The 16,895-nt window shown below is 37.4% G+C and overlaps 1 protein-coding gene across 1 annotated transcript in view; it reads right to left on the bottom strand.

The window, feature by feature from the left end:
* Nucleotides 1-16,895, bottom strand: part of CTSC (cathepsin C) — a 37,097-nt gene that overhangs the window by 4,933 nt on the left and 15,269 nt on the right. The window contains exons 3-5 of the mRNA XM_019643560.1: nt 10,508-10,668; nt 7,287-7,442; nt 2,569-2,684 (exon numbers count right to left, since the gene is read on the bottom strand). Coding sequence (XP_019499105.1) covers nt 2,569-2,684; nt 7,287-7,442; nt 10,508-10,668 — 433 coding nt within the window. The remainder of the gene's footprint in view (nt 1-2,568; nt 2,685-7,286; nt 7,443-10,507; nt 10,669-16,895) is intronic.

Below are 16,895 nucleotides of genomic sequence, written 5' to 3'. Positions count from 1 at the left end.
CACACACACACTCCCTCTCGCTTTGTCACTCAGCTGTGTGACTCTGGGCAAGTCACTTGACCTTTTGGGCATAGTTTATCTTGTGTGTCAAATCAAAAGGATAGAACAGAGAGTTTAAGGTCCCTACCTTCTAGCTCTAATAGTATAAACAGTATTAGAACAGGACTGAAATGAACTAGATTTTAAACATTAGAAAAATACTCTGCATTCCCTAATTAATGTGACCTTATGAGATACCATATACTAAAGACAGCATACGATGTCAAAGGGGTAGTAGACTGAGGGAGAGGGGTTATCACTTTGTGAGGAGTGTAAATGTCTAACTATTATATTGTTTTGTACAACTGAAACTAAAAAAAAGACAGCATAGCTGGGAGAAGAACAAAGAAAGTCCCTATCTTCCGGTTTCCTAGCTCTCTCCTCTTTTACTCTTCAAAGTAAATCTAGTTATAAGGCTGGTGTTTAAAGCTGTTTTCAGGTGTAAAGGTAAAACCTCATTTGTTCTCCCACTACTTCTTTTTCCATGAACATTGTTTTGCACTCTGAATAAAGAAAAGTTGTGAAATCCCTTAACTGTGGCTAATTTTGAATTCTGGGTTATATAAACACTGGTGTTCTTCAAGTTAGTGGAAATTTCCAAGTAGCCCAATTAGTAGGAAGAGAAAATAATTTTTTCCCAACCTCAAGTACAGAAAACCAAAAGAAAGTCAAAAGAGGAACCTCTAAGTACATCACTTTCTAGAGTATGTAATAAGATACTACAGATAAGGGATCAATTCAAAAGCAATTAATCCATGAAATCCCTGTTTTTAAATTGCCCATGTATGTACAATTCAGATTTACAACACTCAAAGACTATGGAATATTATTTAGCTTTTACCAAGCTACAAGGAAACCAATATCAGAGAATTTGGCTTTAGAAGTTTAATTTTCTTCCCTTGAATTATTGTGTCATCACTAGTCAATCATATCTTTTGGGAAGTGAGTGGAATTAAATTTTTCTTTCTGCCTTTTCCTATTTCCCAATGAATTTTTAAAACACCTTATCGAATCAGTTATCATATTGTATTGTTAAGGTTTTGCTTGCAGGTCTTGCTAAACGATAAGTCTCTAAGACAAGGACCATGTTGTATTAGTTTTTATATCCTCAGCCATTACCAAAAAAAAAAAAAATCCTAACACATGTTAGATGCTCTATAAACACTGCCACACAGCAGAAGCAACCATGGGCCAGGCCCCATAATCAACACTGACATGCAGTCTTTACTTAATCCTTTCATATAAGTATAGGAAATCTGTTTCATGATAGAGGAAATTTTAATCCTCTTTTAACATCAACCCTTTCATTTCACTTTCCATTCTTTTCTCAATTACCTTCAGATGTCTTTCATTTCCAAAGAAGCCCTCCCCAGAAAAAGAGGCAGACAGAGAAGGATTTCGGGGTCTACCCTTTCCCTAGAGCTGAAGAGTCCCCAAATAAGTGGTACAAAGGAAACACAAAGGGATGAGGCCTCTGGTTTCAGATGAAGAACAAAAACCTTGCTGAGTGGCTGCTGTGCATTTAGAACACTTTGCAAGAATTCAGTGAGAACGGAATTGAAGGGACAGTGGTAAATGCTGAAAAGTGGGAGTGGCTAATCATCACTGAATTTTTAGGAAAGGGGGAGAACAATTTATCTTTGGTGTTATTAACGTGCAATCCTCTCAGGAGGCAACAATCAGCATGTCTGCAGATAGCAAATACTACTCCTATTTTATAGTAACAAATCAGTCATGAATACTGTAGTTATCTTCAAAATGAGCTTAGAAGTAAAAAACCTAAGTTTTATAGAAATGATTCTCCAAGTCACTGTTGGCTAAAATTTAGGATAACAAGATAATTTACTATCAAGTGCTATTAGAGGAAGAGTTATTCGATCTACTTATACTGTATCCAATTTCCAAAAATATCTGGTAAAATGCAATTATAGTGATACTTTTGGTAAGCCTGGGCTCTGCGCCCAGGCCACCATTCAGGAAGCTGGGTTACTATTAACCATTGCATGTCATAGTCTGATGTAAAGTGAACTGAAAGGTCACAGTTCAAAAAATCTACTAGAAAAAAATAAGGATCCATTTTCTGAGCTCCTGTAGTGATTAAAGACTAAATGATGGGGACAGGGCAGGGAATGGGAGGACAGGTAGCAAAGGATTCCAGCAAACTGCTTGCAGAAGGAAGACCAATGCTAGTTGTGTGCAATTTGTTTCTACATGAGTCTCTCCTACTAGGAGGGCAATGAGTTTGGCTTACCTATCACTCTGATTAATTTCATTAGCTACCTGGAACATACAATGAGGAAAATTTAAAATACTGAGCTGAGTTGGAGAGATCATCTAGTACCAACATCTGTCATGGATACAAAGGAAGACGTTAATGTTGATTGGTCACATTGTTTCCATTTCTTTACTGAAGTGGATCATGCCCATTTCATCTGTGTATTCTCAGAATCCACCCAGAGCCTGGCACATAGTAAATGTTCAATAAATGTCTCAGAATGAATTAATGAAAAATTAGACTTTTTTTTTTACCTTGATTTCGAACAGGGGTAACAAAATTGGTACCACGAACATTTCTCCAGTCCCAAGATGTTGGCAAATGTAAAACCTTCTCATGTATTTCAGCAGTCAGTGGTGCAGGTTTGGGCCTAGGATGAAAATACACACTTAACATCAATATATAGTCTTTCCTTTAAGGGTGATTTCCTACCTCTAATTTCATGATTCAACCACCTGGTTGGCTAGGATCTAATTTCAGACCCAAAGAGCACTTGTCCTGTCAGTGTTTCAATGTATCTATTACACAATAATATGTCTATCATACAATAATGTGTCAATTTCACAACTAAGTTGTGCAAAGGGCTTTCATTATCTTTCTTTATCGTGAATGATCTCATAATTTTCCCCTGTGACCAAGGGCACTGGCTTTGTATGTCACTGTGATGCTATTTTTAGTATGCTTCCATAGCTGCATTCTCTTACTTTTAACAGATTTTGACCAAGAAAGTAGACATGAGAAGTTAAAGATGGCCCACAAAGTATACAGAGAAAATAGAGGAATTACTTACGTTTGACTCTAGAGATGGGTGGTAGTGATAGTGAGGTGGTTGGGAAAGAAGTGAGGCTGGCACAGAAATAAAAGGTCTAAGTATAAAGTAGGCAGACTAGCTCCATAAACAACAGACAAAACTGCTTCATCATTACAGAGCTACACCTTATATGATATGCTTCGAAAGTAAGACACAAAAAGGAGTTGCCTGGGACGATAAATGATGAATAGACAGTTTCTGGAAATGAGAAACTTGTTCTACAGGCTCCTCTGTATTAGAGATGTAAAACAAATAGAACATTCTAGCTCTAGCCACATTTGACTTCTTGAAGTTTCCCCAAGCCTGCCAAATGATCTCAGTGTTCTATGTCTTTGCACTGCTTCTACTTTTATCTACAACGACTGTTGCCCACTGCTTAGACAAAACCACCTTAGAGTTTTTCCCTGACTTCTAATCCTACCCACCAACCCCAACAAAAACTCACTTCCCTCTATGCTCCCTCAACTCTTTTGTTAGAGCAATACCATTACAGTGTGGGAGCATTTATTTTTCTGTTATTGTAAACTACTTGAATTTCTTATACAACTTGGCATTATCATACCACACTGTTCTAATTTTTCAGTGGTTACCCAGTTGGATTTTACCAGGTTCCAATTTAGTTACTGGCAAAGATTATTTCTGGACTTCTTCATATCCTCGGCAAATATTCTCAATCAGTTTGTTCTCTCACACACTGCTCTTAGAGATGATATAAGTTAATACTAGGACACAATGGAAGTGACATGAAATAGAGAAAGGAAAAAAATCAGTCATAACTAGCAATAATAACCTTGAGAATTGTAAGGAACAGACAACATACTCCATGCAGAAATGTCAATCATTTTTTCACTAAAATATTAATTAAACCAGGGACATTGTTAGAAAAGGAACACGAGGTATTCTTTGACCATATGAGAGACAGTATTAAGAGACATGAAACATACAGAAATTACTATAACAAATTCAAAGAAGTTATAGTAATTCTATAAAACATTCGACTTGGATAATGCCAATGGAATAACCAAGGCACATAAAAAGCTATGTACAGTATATATAAATTTTATATATAGGTCAGGGGGAAAAAAAAACAAAAACAAACCTTGGCTATTGATTCTGAGATTTATGAATAAAAAACAGGGTGCAAACAAATTTTTGAAGGAAATAAACAGTTTCTGTGATTTCACATTGAGAGGTCAAAAGATTCAATCAATAGATATTAACTAACTGTCCTGTACATACCTAAGAATACACTAATATGAAAGATACAAAAAGAATTGAAATTTGGCAGCACAATGTAATTTCAGGGCAGGTATCTCAGTCATACTAACCTCCCACAAATGGGTCACCACTTACCAGCTATGTGACATCAAAGAATTTAACATCACAAAACTATGATCGAATTCTATTAAAATGGGTATAAGCATACCTACTTCAATTGACTGTTGTGAAAATAGTGCTTAGAACAGTGCCTGTCTCTGATAAGTCCTTAATAAATTATTAAGCTGTTATGATGATAACTACCATCATCCATTCATGTCATTAAGAGGACAAAATATGATGCTGATACTCTTGTGTGACTATCTGGAACACAAGAGGCATTCAAACTTCCTTTTTCTCACCATGCTGTAAGCCCAAATGTTTTCCCATCAATGTGCATATAGACAAAGCAAAAACAACGTGACAGCTGAAGCTTAGTAATGTGAAAATGAAGAGAGAGAAAGAGGAATTTGGGAGGCGGATAAGTGGGAATTACAAACATGACAGGAACACTATACATTATTGGCTCTTAATCATTTAGGTCCAGATTCTTTAAGAATCTAGTCATCAGAGAGATGCCCCAAAACCTTAAGTTTTTCTATAACTCCAGCAGTTTCACAAATTCCCTAAGCCTCAAGCTAAGGATCTCTGAGAGGTGACCAGTTAGCTCAGTTGGTTGGAGCATGGTGCTGATAGCACCAGGGTTGCTGGTTCAATCCCTGCATGGACCACTGTGAACAGCGCCCTCCCTAAGGAGGGTCAACTATGCCATTGTGGCATGGAGGCAATGTGTGTCCAATGACCATGGCTGTTCCTCAATAAAATTAAAAAAAAAAAAAAAAAAGAATCTCTGAAAGTTTGTTATGTCATCAGATTCTTACAACAGAACTAATTTATAAACGAAATGCTACTGCAAACCAGGCAGATAGACCATAATGTGTGCTTCAGTATTTCCCACTTCACTCAGTTCCATCTCCTTATCTTAAACTTTCTACAGAGCCTTAGCGGTTAAAAGCAGCACTTCATAAAGCTAGCCATTCTCCAACACAAAAGTGGTTGGGTGGAGAGAGCAAAGAGTCCAGCACAAAAGAGTTCCTCAGATACGTGGCACATGACACGTGGCAAAGCAGTTGTGTCTGAGGCTCATATCTTTCAGGCAGGAGCCCCAGTCTCCTTAGGCTCAAACGCTGACAACACCTCCTCTGACACTCCTCTGGATTTTTACTGAACAGGTTTCAACTTCCTATCTCACACAGACACAGTATGTCTCCTTCACTATAGTGAATCTGACAAGGGATATGCAAGACGTGCTCCATTTCCTTTTGATTAATCAGGGCGTCTTGTAGAGTAGGAATTCCTTAGAATACACCTTGAGAAATACTGTACAAGATTCTTTTGAGAAAAAGGCAGAATTATGAGACAATGCTCTCGGTTGGAGAGGAAAAATCTCCATACAGCCTCATAGCTGAAAAATGCCAGATCATTAGAATTATTAGTCTACAGGTGAAAAGTTAGAAATACATTTTAGTTAGTTAACAATGAACCGATTAGTGGCCTGTTCAGACATTAAAATTTGAACCAAGGACTCTATATGTATTAACGAAATAATCATTATACTTTCTGAAATTTGGAAAATGTTTTGATGTACTAAGGGAAAAATAAACTACCATCACAATTTATTGACTCCCATAAGAACCCTATTGGTTTCTAGTTCCCTGACCTTCAGTTGTATCAATCTCTCCTAGAGCAAGGTATGGCATCACAGTAATGTCCTTGGCTATTTAACAAATGTTAAGGGAATACAAATACATACACACACACACACACACACACACACACACACACACACACACACACACTGATAGGTCCAGCTATAGTTTTGAAAGAAAAAAAAAAATCTACCGAATTCCTTCCTGACTATATAAATTCAAAGTATTACGACCTAATTTCCCAAAGTAAGAATATACTATATTTCCCTATGTATAAGATGCACCCTTTTTCGAAAAATTTGGGGTGTAAAAACTGGGTGTAGATTTTTTGACAGTGATGAGGTATTGTATGAATTTTATGAAGAATAAAACTTGAATTCAATAACTTTATGTAATACATTTTTTTTCAAATTTTGGGCCCCAAAATTAAGGTGCGTCTTATACATGGGAACATCTTATACATGGGGAAATACGCTAAAGATGGGAAAAGTCACTTCTGGGTGAAACTAATAGAGATGTATTGATAACAAGGAAACGTTCTTTGCTGGACCTTTAAACAGAGAGAGAATTTTGAGATATTTACAGGTGGCAAATTTGATAGTTATTACAAGCAAAGTGAGGGGTATTTGAGGCAAAGGGAGTGGCATAAATGGTGATTATATGAAAAGAAAGTTTTAGCAATTGTGTATCATTGTTTAAAAACAGGTCACAGTACTCAATATAGTTATGGTAAAATTCAGATGGTTTTAGTTACCAAGTTAAATTTATTCATTAGAAAATAGGTAGTAACACGATCACAGCTGAGTATAGAAAGATGAAACGGCCAGTAAGTTACAGAATGGCTAAGAATGGGAGCAGGGAGGGAGAGACCAAAGAAACAGAATCAAAGAGACGGGGCAGGGGACTGATCCATAATTCAGGAAAGCGATGACAAAGCTCTAAGCCAGCATGTAGAAAACGGAAAGGAAGTCACGGAAGCAGCAGATGCTGTGAAAGCAAAACCCATAAATAGGACTTGGAGAGCATTTAGCATATGTATTAATAGGACAGAGAAATGGTAAGGGGAAAAAAAGATAACAGAAAAAGTTTAAGTTGACAAATAAAATCGTGGGCGACCCAAGGACAGCTGGCTGGAAGGGAGGATGGCATTCAACACAAATATCTTTATTAGTGATAAACAGATGTGCTTTATTACCTGGGGATTCTCCGGTTGTGGCCCCCACTTCTCCTCATCATCTCTGTCAGGGTAAGAGTCTCATATTCCATGTATGTGGTTGCAGTCCACGACTTCTGGACAGTGTTGATAGCTTTCACAAAGTCGTGATTATATTTGTAGAGCCTATTAGAATACCTGCCAACAAAAATAAGACAGCTTCAGGTATACTCTTCACTGATGTACATAGATATCATGAAAATAGGCAATCTTATACTCTGGCCTCAGTGAAAAGTGGTATCTTTCAGGAAGGCATTTTTTTTTCTTTTGTAATTTAACTTCAGCACCATATTCAGATCTTCAAATTTGTCTTTATTCGACATTTTTAGTATAAAAATTTTTGCAGGTTAAGTGTGCCACAGTGTAGAGGGAGACATAGAACACTGAATTTCTGGTCCATGGGACAAACATCATATATACAGAACACAAAATTTAAATAAACTAAAATTATAAGACAAAATGAAATCCAATTTCAGAGAACAAATATTAAAATATTATGAATCCCTGAACTATCCTTAACCCTAAGAAGATTTCACTGGACTCAGTCACTTTGTGTGAGGCATGCAGAACATGTCCCCATCAACCCAGCTTAGGAATCCTTGGGAGCCATGAGGGACGGCATCAGATACTCCAACAACAAATGGTAATCAACGTTTGATCTGAAAAAAAAAATCCCCTTAATTTGGCTCAAAAGTCATCAGGCTTTTAAAATACCTCCTCCTCACTCCTCATATTTTAAGCAAACTGCTGTTTACAGTACAATTTGTGTTGATATCCTTTGCTCAAACAAAGCTGTTCTTCTGGCACCAAAACAAATTTGGATTTGGTTCATACATAAACAGACTGTCCAAAAGGCACCCTCCACTTTTTCCTAAGGAGATGCACGTATATATGTCAATAGCCTGGAACTGGGATATCTCCTATGAAAACAAAAGTTCAAATTAACTAAGATATATGTATAAGGATGTTCAACGATATGCTTGTATACTACTGGTAGATCATAAACAACCTAAACAAATGTTCTAAGATATGGAATTGTTTAAATAAATAATGGTACTTAATTTACCATATAGTTTACTCAGTAAAAATGTATAGAGTGTTCACACTATATTAAATTAAAAAGCAGAATATCAAAGAAGTTTATACAGCTACCTAACGTGAGTAACATCTTACGCATATTTGTGCACTTTTCTTGCTCTTTTAATTTAGATGGCATAGAGTGTTTTGATGCAAAGAACCCTGGTAGCACCGAAAATAATAAGAACAAAGTGCAACCACATTGATAATGTTTTAATGTTTTTATCAAAGTTCTTCCCTGCTTGTTGCAAAGTGTGCAGCGAGAGGTAGGTACCTTTATTAAAGAGAATCTACAACTGCCCCTATCATATTTCTTACAACAAAAACAAGTTACGGTTATTTGTTTCTTTAGACACAAGAGTACATTTTAAATTGTAAATACTGTGTCTTAAAATATTTTCCACTGATGAGTTACTATTTCATGGACTTTAAGTATTTGAGAAGCAGTAAATAGCCCTAATTCCCTTGCTTTATCATAATGTCTATCAAAACATCATGAGCTATGTGCATTACAATAGTAACAAAATAGGTCTTAAACACTATTATTTTTAATGTTTAAGATCCAAGAAGATTACAAATAATGCGCCTTACTATCGGCTACCAGGTCATTAGGAGCTGAAAGAGACCTTGAGGGTAATTTCATCCCAAATGCCGGTTTTACAGGTGAGGCAACAGAGGTTCTGAGCACTCCAGTTAGCAGCTTCTTCACTAAATGAAGCAATATTTAAGATACCAAAAAAGCACAATAGTACACAGTATATCCTAACTGGTAGGGAGAAAAGTAAACATCTTATTAGGAAATGTGTTGCTTAACAATCAAAAGCCATTTAAAAGCTAAATTCAAAATAGTGGCGGGGGGAGGGGGGATGAATGGATGAATTTAGTCTAGACTAGGTCAGCACTTTCCCAGACAAGTGCAGTTCATCCTCTTTGAACTCATGCCTCCCGCCTCTCTGCTGCAGTCATTTCCTGCCAGTGTGACCTGGCTTTAGATAATTCGTTCACGTACACTATCAGTAGATTTCACAACTAAATAAAACAGAAAAGGTTGCTACTCATACTTGTTTTTCTTCTCCTTCCCAAATTAATAAAAGTCTAAAATCTCTTGTTTGTATGGTTCACAGTTACCTAAAGTGCACCTAACTTAATAAAAACATTAACTGCATGTTATAGGCTGAATTGTGATCTCTCAAAATTCGTACACTGAAGTCCTAACCTCTAGTATGTCAGCATGTTACAATATTTGGAGATAGAGCCTTTAAAGAAAAAATTAAGGGAAAAAGAGGTCACATGAGTGGGTCCTAACCCAATATGATGGCTGCTCTTATAAAAAGAAATGAGGACACACAGAAGGATAACCATATGATGTCACAGAGAGAGGGTGGCCATTGGCAAGCCAAGCAGAGAGACCTCAGAAGAAATCAAATCTGCTGATACCTTGATCCTGGACTTCTAGCCTCCAGAACTGTGAGAAAATAAATTTCTGTTGTTTAAGCCACTCAGTCTGTGGTAATTTGTTATGTCAGCCCTAATAAACAACATACACTACATAAACACTAAGAATTTTAATTTCAGTTATTTACTGCCTTATTTAAAATTTATGTTCAATTAGTATTACCTACACTTGTTGCAACATAAACACATGTATCTACAAATATTATGCAACATGTTTTTATATGGCAATATTAAAATGATTTTTTCTTTATTACTCAGTGCAGTTCTGTAGTCCTTTATATAAAATTTTCCTTAAAGCCATCATTGGTACATTATTTTTGGAGTGCTTCGAAAAAAATACTTCTCTCAATTACATCAGTCAACATATTTTTCCAGACAAGTGTTTTTTGTGTTTTTTTTTAAGCTGAGCCATCCTGCCACCTGTTGGCAGCTCACAGCTGCTCAGCTCGGGCCAGGAATCAAACCGCTGTTGCTCAGAGCTCAAACTCTTGAGCGAGCTCTTAACCAACTGAGCCACTAGGCCGGCTCTCAGTCAAGTTTTACATAACATGGCTTATGTTTCCAAGCCAAATATATTTTACATACTCAAAATAAAATTTTCCAAGAATTAACATACACACATACATACTATAAAACGAAACTAAATACATCTTTCATTTGTGACAACTCACTTTTCCTGGAGACTCTTAAGGTGTGCTGTGTTCACATTCTCAAAGGTAGTTTCCATCTTCTTTCCGGTGAAACAAGCCCAGTTCCGGCCCAGCACATCATGCACCCACCCAATCATGGTCTCATGACACAAACTGGTCACCTTGCCACCCTCTTCTTTATACTGCAATCAAAGAAGGGAAGAAAAGGCCAAGTGAACCTATGGTCAACTCTCAGGTCCATTTCCTTGGCTCCCATTCACAGTAAAGACACCCCTTTTTTGTTTGTTTGTTTCATCTTAGGGATCAGCCCCTGCCAACGACAACCAAAACTCCATATTAGAGATTACATTCTGAGAAAACATTCTAGAAAAGGAAGAGAAATAAAGGTTTCTATGATTAGCATTGTTAGTCACCATCCAAAATTTACATAACAAAACACTTCTGGCTACGAAAGGCAAGGCACGAAACTAACATTTTTATAGCATCTGCCACACTCCAGGCATTTTACAAAAGCCACCTCATTTGATCCTCACAATAAGCCTATGAGGAGGCAGGTACCAATAACCCCATTTTGCCAGGGGGAAAGTAGAAGCGCAGCTCAGAGGAGACGTAGCTCCCACCTAAGATAACAGATCTGTTCGGTGTGTCCTTACATTTTTCCACTCAGAGAAGCTCCACTCCAGCAAAACACAAGAACAAGTGATGAAAATTTCCCATAGGACTACACATAATCTTTTCTTCTGTAACTTCTGTCCAATTTATCATGTTATCCTGATGATGAGAGAGCTAAAGTAACCTGATGAATAAATATTCCCTCTTCTTTATTTCACTAATATGACCCTTTGTCTTATTTCAACATTAACTATAAATTGATCGATCCAGGATTTGAACCCAGAGGCTTTGGTCCAGAGCCTAAAAACCCTCATTTTATAACATTTCTTCTTGGAGGAGGGACACATAATCTGGAATGAGAACATAGACTGTGGGAGGAAGAAAGAAAAATGCATGCTAAATTTCTATGAGGTGGGCCAGCTGCGTGGCGCATTGGTTAAGAGCTGGCTTGGGATGCCAGAGGGCCCCGGTTCAAATCCCACATATGAGGGCCAGTGACACTGCCCTCCACAGCTAAGATGCTGAACAACAGCTCAACCTGGAGCTGGGCTGCTGTGAGTCTCCTGTGACGGCATAGGCTGCAGCCCCTGTGGCAGTGGGTTGCCATGGGCTACCGTGTATAGCCAGCAGCCAGCATGAGTGGCCAGCAGCTGCCATGAATGGCTGTCCAGAAGTGGCGACTGACTGATCTGTCTCACCCGGGAAGAGCGCAATGATAATACCAACATGGGCCAGTGAAGCAACATCCTCCACAACTAGACTGAAGAACAAAAGGACAGCAACTTGTCTGTTCCCCTTCCCCTAATCCCCCAGTGCTGTTCCCATCCCCCAATTCCCCAATTTTAAAAAATCTAAAAAAAAATTTCTATGAGGAGGGACTTGGGCACAATTTCAGGTGTTGACTTAATATAATGGAATAAAAGCACAACAGCAGTCAAATCAGCCCCACAGCCAACTGTGTCTCCATACTTTTGACAAAAGTATACAGTAGGTTGGTTTTGGCCCACGGGCTGTAGTTTGCAGACTTCTAATCTCATATAACAAATACTACTTTACCTCCAAGCAGGGATTGGTATATTTAATTTTTAGGGGCCACGTAGTAAATATTTTAAGGCTTGCAGGCTATAAGGCCTCTGTCACAACCAGTCAACTCTACCATGTGATGTAAAATGTACATAGGGAATACATAAATGAATGAACTAGACTGTGCTCCAACAAAACTTTATTTACAAAAATAAGCCAACAGTTTGCAAACCCCAAGTTTAGAGGAATGAAAGGGCTAAACTACACTTGAAGATAAAATTACCTTATTGCATTTGACTATCTCTGAATTCAACTCATATTTAATGGTAGAATTAAAAATGTATGGCCTTAGGATCCAAAAGGGCTAGATTTGAATTCTGGATTCGCCACCCGCTAAGCTATATATTACAAGGCAAGTTACTAGTGGCGGGGGGGAAGTGTACAAATTTTAAGAGATGTTATTTATGTATTACTTTTCAAAGTTTAAGGGAATTACAGTAGCAATGTGTAGTACCTACAACGTTCGCTCCAAAGATGGCGTTAATCAAATGAATGCTCTAGCATCATTCATTGTATTACAATTTTAATCCAATGTGTATTCTTAAAATGTGTATACAATTTTTTGGCACCCTCTGCATAGGCTACTCGTAGGAACGTTTTGCTTCTATCTTGGGAATTCATGATATTGTGAAGCCCATCTATCTACCTCTGGCTAAGAAGATCATCTCTAGCATGAGTTCAGCTGACCTCATGTCCTGCTAAAGCCCCAACTCAGAACTGGAAACACGGAAATAAAAAAGGGTCTAGGACAAAATTGGGCTAAGTAGTTCGAGGGTATGTTGTGAGCAAAGGTCGAAAAAATTTGTATTTATTGTGCTGAACTACATGAAACTGATATTTTTAGAGATCAAAAGAAGCGCATATTGGTAACCTCACATGATGCAACCTACACCCCTCAGAGTTCTATTTGGTGTTTCTCTTTGGCATGGGCTCTTGACCATATTCCCTTCTCCCCTGTCACATGCCAGTCAGACAGGCCAAGTGTGGTTACACCAGTTCTCCCCTCACCACTGCTGTTTTAGAAACCAGTCTCCCAAGGCTTTGTCAAGAGTTCTTGAGGTCTACCTTATAGAAATCATCAAATACACATAAATGAAAAAAAAATGCTGAACAAAGAAGACACATATTAGAGTATAACAGAAAAGTTAAAAACAAAAATAAGAACAAAAGAATGGCCCAAATTTTCAAGTCTAAAAATGATTACGTAAATTAATAATTCAAAGGCATATTATACAACATTTTAAATGATAAATATGAACTCTATAGGAGAAAGGTGAGCACGTTAAGTCTAGGGAAGGCTGCCTGCTTTTAGTTTTATTGGAACACTGCCAGGTCACTTGTGTATATATTGTCTGTTGCTGCTTCTGTGCTATAGAAGCAGAACTGAGTCGCTGCCACAGAAACCATTCAGGCCCAAAAAGCCTAAAACATTTGTTATCTGGCCCTCTAATAAAAACTATGCTGATTCCGCTATAGAAGAATAAAAACAGAACACCCATGATATATCAAGAGGAAAAAAATACAGGATAGTATTTAAGTTGAATGTAAACAAGTAATTTTTTTTATAAAACATAATTTTTAAAAAACGGAAATGAAAGGTGAAATGGGTCTTTGGGTGGGGTCTTCTTGGTTATTTAACAAAGAGAGATCATTATATAAATTTTGTGAAATTAATCCCTTTTAAAAACACTCTTATCTCCTAAGAATGAGACTCAGCCTACAAAGTCCTAGAAGAGGACATCCATGAGGGGTGGTCCAGGTATTATTCGATCCTGCTAATTTTGATCTCTCAGGTATTAGGATTACACATCCTGAAAAAAATCACTAATATAACGTATTTTGTACTTTGCTAAGCTCTTCCATTCATTTATCAAATATTCATTAATCATATAATATTTCCCAGGCATCATGTAAAGTGCTAGTATGCACATACACAAGTACTGATGTGGTCCCAGCCCTTAAGAAGTTCAGAATTCAATGAAGTAAACAAACATGTAAATAATTCATTACAGCATCATGTGGTTCAGCAAGCTAACCAGGCTTGGAGAAGCCCGGGAAACTTCCTCATCCAAGCAGAAATTTAAATCACAGACGAAATGACTTTCCCAACGTTTTGAAAGAGTTAGGGGCATTCAAAGTAGAAGAAACGGGCCCCATGGTTCTCATCAGCGTGGTTTTGCTAATTGGCACAACCGAGTCATAGTGATAAGCATGATGGCTCACACCAAATGAATTCCCCTATGAGGGGAAGGATGGCTTGTTATTTTGAGAGGAGGGGGAAATAACAGGAGCATGACTGATTTGGCTGCAGTCCCTGATCATTCATATTTGTTCAAGGACTCTGCACTCCTCCTCCTCTTCAGTATTACAGAACTATAGGACCTCGACTTTTACCTATCACTTCATACTTTATAAACAAATTCCAGGTTACTTATAAATCTTAGAGGTTCAAGAGAACATAGATAACATATAGTCTCAGGGTACACACAAAAAAAAGATACCTAAAGGAGGTGGTCTAATGAGGATTTAAAATCAAGGACTCCTAGAGCCAAGCACTCTTCCCAGTACCGGGCACCACTTCTTCATACACCTTGTCATGAGCTAGAGAAGTAAACATACAGGTTGATTGCCAAAAACACTGAAAGAAGGTACCTAGAATCCATGCAGCAGAGGCTCAAAACTCAATTTGCAAAGGGTTTCCATCTATATCATTTGGGCCTCACAATGATTCCTGGAGATAACAGGCATTATTCTTCACATGAAAAAAAAAAAAGTGGCTTTGAAAAGTTAAACAGAGAAGAATTCAAATATGGATTCATAGGTTACAAGGATCACTGCTTTACCCATTCTTTCCTTTAAAAAAAAGTTGGACAAGATGAACCAACTGACTCTCTGAAGTGAGGTCCAGTGTTGCCAAGCCCCTTTCACAGCAGCCTAAATTCTCTAGCATACTGGTCACTTCCCACTCACTGTTCAGGTACCCATGTTGCCTTAGCAAGTTCAGTCTTTTTACCATTTTTGCCGAGAGTTTTTGATGCAGAACAGAGGTAAAGGACACCACCTTTGGGTTGACTGCCTAGCCTGGATTCAGCTTTGCCACTTCCTGGCCATGTGATCCTCAGCAAGTTACTTAATCCTCTTAGTACTTTCTGCTTCCTTATCTATAAAATCAGAATGATAACAGACTCCACCTCACAGGCTGTGTTATATATATATGAACCCATTTTTCACAGCAGCCTACGGGGTCATTTTTTCCACACAAAAGAATAAGCACTGTGAGAACCGGATTTTTGTTTATTCAGTAACTAGGAAACTATCTAGCACTAGGAAGCAGTTGGTTACTGAATGAGTGAATGGATAATGAACAATAGGAAAGAACAACAAATGTTAAGTCCTATCTCAACAATAACACAGAAACTCAGAAGAGGTATCAAATTTAAAATTAATAGTAGTGTGGTGCTGCCAAGATGTCCAAGACCAAATTCTGACTTATAGTGTTACTTCAGAAATGTTCATTTTCCTCTCCGAACCTCAGTTTCTCTCTCAATAAATTTAAGTTGACCTAGAAATTCCAAAATATCCCTTTGGGCTTCTTAATTGTGGTCCTTACATCTGTGGATTTCCTATTTAATATTCATAAAGCCAGGTAAATAATTCTTTAGATACTCTGCTTATTTTATATACTTATATATCTAAGTAATCCTAAATAATCCTAAAAAAAATTACAACTGTTTCTGTTGTTTTACTCAAGCAAAGGTACTAAAGAAGTTATCCATTTGTGTACCATTTCTGATACACTAAATGGAATTATTTTCTATTTAAAATTTATTTTATATTATTCTGTAGTTTTCCCAATCAAAGGTAATTTGGTCTTTATCAGAACCTGAAATTTCCTTATAAAAGGAAGGACAGGGCTGTAACACCACTGTGCAGGGCAACTTCAACTTAGGCGAAAAGAAGCATTTAACCGCTCCAGAAGCCAAGTACTCAATACCTTAACTTGATAGGACCACACACTGTGCCCGTTATCTTCTTGATTTGAATGTTCTCAGGGTATGTCATTGTTCCTGCTATTGTAAAATATTATGTGATTTTTGACATTACCAATTAAGAAGTTGAAGTCTTGGCTATCTAGCTTCAAATGCATTCAAAAAACTACAGGGTTTTATTTTCCTGAGGGTTTTATTTCTTTATATAAACCTCAGTTTCTGAATAATCCCTTGCACTAATGGGGTAATTTAAGTTTGTATTCATTTATGCCAATTTCTACTCCAGCAAATAGTTAGTTTCAAAAAATTTGAAAAACCTCCAAACCATAGCACTTAAGTTTGGAAAACTACTAGGATTCAATAACTATCAAGTTGCTTGTTCAAAATTACCATTGGGTTGCCAAGCATTCACAAACCCCCCCCCCTTCTTCAACTTCCCACTCATTTTATCAACTATCCAATTAGATCTACCAAGTAATTAACCAATTGAAAAAGAACAGGTTATTTTAGAACTTAAGTTACTTATCCCAGAACTTAAGTTATTTATCCCAGATCTCTTTCTCAACTGCTTTTTGACAGAAGGGAGAAAAATCACTCACACCATTTTCGACTGTTTTTCTGATTATAATATGCTTAGCAAAAATTTGGAAAGCCTCGTCTGGGAAGAGCGTAATGATGGTGCCAACTTGGACCAGTGAAGCAACGTTCTCCACAACTAGACTGAA

This window comes from Hipposideros armiger, unplaced genomic scaffold (assembly GCF_001890085.2).
Source record: "Hipposideros armiger isolate ML-2016 unplaced genomic scaffold, ASM189008v1 scaffold_79, whole genome shotgun sequence".
Lineage (NCBI taxonomy): Eukaryota > Metazoa > Chordata > Mammalia > Chiroptera > Hipposideridae > Hipposideros > Hipposideros armiger.
This window is presented reverse-complemented; position numbering and strand designations above follow the sequence as displayed.